This window comes from Octodon degus, unplaced genomic scaffold, assembly GCF_000260255.1.
Source record: "Octodon degus isolate 3935 unplaced genomic scaffold, OctDeg1.0 scaffold00422, whole genome shotgun sequence".
In the NCBI taxonomy this organism is placed as follows: Eukaryota; Metazoa; Chordata; class Mammalia; order Rodentia; family Octodontidae; genus Octodon; species Octodon degus.
The window spans coordinates 433,227-437,089 of record NW_004524998.1 but is presented as its reverse complement, the minus strand read 5'-3'; the positions used below and the strand labels follow the sequence as shown (position 1 = coordinate 437,089).

The 3,863-nt window shown below is 36.2% G+C and overlaps 1 protein-coding gene across 1 annotated transcript; it reads left to right on the top strand.

The window, feature by feature from the left end:
• The first annotated feature begins 1,998 nt into the window (after positions 1–1,998).
• LOC101562213 (vomeronasal type-1 receptor 45-like) lies at positions 1,999–2,916 on the top strand. Its single transcript, XM_023708635.1, has one exon. It carries the CDS (start codon positions 1,999–2,001, stop codon positions 2,914–2,916), a length of 918 nt encoding a protein of 305 aa, XP_023564403.1.
• The last annotated feature ends 947 nt before the right edge of the window (positions 2,917–3,863 follow it).

The window sequence follows — 3,863 nt, the reverse complement described above, 5'->3', positions numbered from 1 at the left end:
TACCAAGGTTACATTAGCCTTACTAAATGAGCTGAGTGAAATGCTCCTGTTCTGGTTTGTGTCTATGTGTCCTCCCCAAAGCCTCATGCAGTGCTGAGGTTGCTTCTGGAGTTTGTGATTGATTATTGTGGATGTGGATGCTGCACTTGCCCTGGGGTGGGTAATTTGCATTATAATGAAAGGAAGGAGAGGCTAGCTAGCTACCTACGCAGCTGCCACTGCTTTTGCTCTCTGCTCTTTGCCACCACCACAAAAGGTTGTGCTCTGCCATGTGCCACCCTGTCTTGGAACCACTTGGAGCCAGCCAAGTATGGACTGAAACCTCCAGTAACTGTGAGCTAAATAAATCTTTCTTTCCCTAAAAATATAAAAGAAAAGAAAAAGAAAGGAGATATGTAAACCAACTGCATAGGCACACATTTACAGCACCTCCCTCACTTCTTTTTTTAGCTATAATTTTTCATTATTATTTTTGATAATTTTATTGAGAAATAAATAGCAATGAGACAGTTTCAAAATGGATTAACAGGACATTTTCAATAATTAATACATTGCATATTGTTATCTTCTTAGTGGTGATTCTTAGTACAAGGTATAGACATGATATCCTATCCACAAACACTATTAGAACAAATCTTTCTATTCATTGAATTAAGAGAATGTAGCTCTTTATCTATCTTATTTTGAATATACAGATACAAAATGGTCTTTCATTGGTATCCCCCTTTTTTGTTTAGTTTTGTCAGAGAAAGGTATTCCATTGTCATTTAAATATTGTAGGTGCATGAATTCAGTAAAACATTCCAATATAGTCCAGCAGTCCATAATATTCGTGGGTTTTCCCTAGGACTGGAACCCTTCTCCAATGCTGGTGGGAATGTAGACTGATGCAACCATTATGGAAATCAGTGTGGAGACTCCTTAAAAACCTAGGACTGGAAATCCCATTATTCACTTCTTTTGTAAGACTACTGTGTCTCAAAGGAATGTTGAAAATAATGTAGTCCTGTCCACTCAGGTATTGGAATATTTGAAAATTTGTGTTCACCAATTTCACAAGATTAGGTAAGGGAGAGGCACAACTGTTGTATAGAAATTAAATGTGTGTATTTAAGAGAAATTATAGGGCTGGCCAAATAGCTCAGCAGATTAAAGCACCTGCAAGCAGGTGCAGGGGTCAGGGGTTCGATCCCCTGGCTTGCTGTGCTGGCATCGCCCCTGGGGACACTAAGATGGCAATTGAGACTGGGCATGGTGGCACATGGCTCTCTTCCCAGCACTTTGGAGGCTGTAAGCAGGAGAATTACTATAAGTCTGGTCTAATAGTGAAGCCCTGAACACCCTGTGGACCTTGCCCTAAGATATAGAAAAAAAGGAATTATATAAAAGGATAATGTATCTCATTTTTATTTCACTTTATGTATTCAAAATATATTTAAATTTTGTTAGAAATCTATTAATGTTATATCTTTAAACTCTATCAAAATATATTTGTAATTTATAAGAGGTTGAAGGTTAGGAAACATATGTATGACATTTATTAATAAATAAAATATAAGGCCATTTAGGAATCAGTATTTTATATAGCATGTGACATTCAAATCTCACATACGTTTACATAATTAGAGTACATTGTTACATTGTTTTTTTTTCTGGTCATATCATATAAGCAAACATTGATTTGCTGAATAAGTGAAAGCAGATACAGGGAAAAATAAGAAAGTGGATCAGATTTTGAAAATGGAGAAACAAAAATGTGAAAATACATTTTATAATATGACACTTTTAACATGGGATCCCAGAAGGCAGACTGTGATTGGCAAGTGCTGGGCAGTGGAAATGCCTGGATGTCACTAGTGAGGTATATTTGAGTACAGGTGTAAGCAAACAATGCATCAAGCCAAAATCACACATGAGAAAGGGGTAATGGTTGTTGTTATGATAAAGAATTGTGTTTTTCTCCTTAGGTATATACTGTTTTCTTCTTTCTTCATGAACATGAATAAAATCAAACTTTCCAGTTTTACTTACTTGCGAAACGTGTTTTACTTGGAAGTTACCATTGGAGTTATTGCTAACACAGCCCTGCTTCTCTGTCAAGTCCTTACCTTCCTTCTGGAACACAACCTCAAGCCCGTTGATCAGACCATTGGTCTTTTGGCCCTTATCCATATAGTAATGCTCATAATTGTGGGTTTAATAGCCATGGATACTTTTGAGTTTCAGTATTTTGGGGATGACATCACGTGTAAATGTGTTATCTATTTGTATGGATTGCTGAGGGGCCTCTCCATCTGTACCACCTGCCTGCTCTGTGTCCTCCAGTCCGTCATCCTCAGTCCAAGAAGCTCCTGCTTGGCAAAGTTCAAACAGAAACTCTTGAACCAGAATCTGTGTTGTGTTCTCTTTTTATGGGTCTTCAATATGCTCCTCAGTGGTCGTTTCTTAATCTCCACTGTTGCCACTCCAAATGTGACTTCACATAGTCTCATGTTTGTCACTCAGTCCTGCTCCCTTTTGCCCACGAGTTACATACTCAAGTACATATCTATCTCAGTTCTGAGTTTCCAGCACATGTCCTTTATAGGGCTCATGGTGCTTTCAAGTGGGTACATGGTGCTTCTCTTGTGCAGGCATAGAAGGCAGTTTCAGTATCTTCACAGCACCAGCCTGTTTCCTAAAACATCTGCAGAACAAAGGGCGACCAAGACTATTTTGTTGCTCATGAGTTTCTTTATTATCATGTACGTTTTTGACAGTGTTACTGCCTCTACCTCTGCAATTTTGTGGGACTATGACCCAATTCGTTATTTTGTTCAAATGCTTGCTGGTAATGCATATGCCACAGTAAGTCCTTTGGTGCTAATTAGTACTACAAAAAGAATGATCAAGCTTGCAACACCCATGAAGGGATAGTAAATGTATGTTTATTCTATAATGATTAATTTCTTCAATGATGAGCAGCTACTTTGAATTTTTATTTATCAATGGACTATAATTAATTATGCTTTATCTGCACACATATTTATTTTGATATGGTTTAGTGACAAGCATATAGTAGAGAACTGATCACTTTCAGGGAACATAGGATTATAATTCTAACTGTATGTAGAAGAAATAATACTCTCCTCTTCAAAATGTGAAGAAGAAGACGCTCATTGCTGATGACTGTCTGAGCATAGCCTAAGAGTGAAGATGAAAAAAGTATTCCAAATGTTCAGAATAAACATTTGGGAGCCCATTGTGATTATACATTTGTATATGCTATAAATGTTGGCTTTTAAAGCAGATTTATTTTTCAGTACGAGGGATCAAACTCATGACCTTGTGCTTGCCAGGCAGAAGCTTTAAAACCACTGAACTATATTCCAGACCCACTATGTATGTTGATATTTTTCAGTTTGTATGTTTTCATATATACTTTTATTTCACTTGCACTCAAGAACCTTAATAAAAAGGGAACTGAAATCAAAACAAATCATTGACAATTTGATTACTGTAATAATTCACCAAACAGTGTGTCTGTAATATATTGAACTGACCTATCAATGCAAGTAACTTCTGTGAGAAAATTAAAACCATTGGATGTGTAAAAAATACATAGTCTACAAAGTAAAACTATTATGGTCTTAATTCTATAAATGTAATTCACTATTTTCAGTGCACAATAACAGAAACATATCAAGTTTTGTTGCCTTTTCCCTTGCCAAATTGCACTCATAAAAATCTATATGTAGCAAATATAAAAGGAGGAAATGATAGGTAGAATATCACATAAATTCAAAGCTTTAATTATTTCTTTTTTGAAATCAAAAAATCAACAGTTGTAGCTATTCTTGTATCCTTTACATAACTTGTGCTTG

Coding starts and splice junctions, on each gene's coding strand:
- LOC101562213 (XM_023708635.1), top strand. CDS start 1,999: ATGAATAAAATCAAACTTTCCAGTTTTACTTACTTGCGAAACGTGTTT.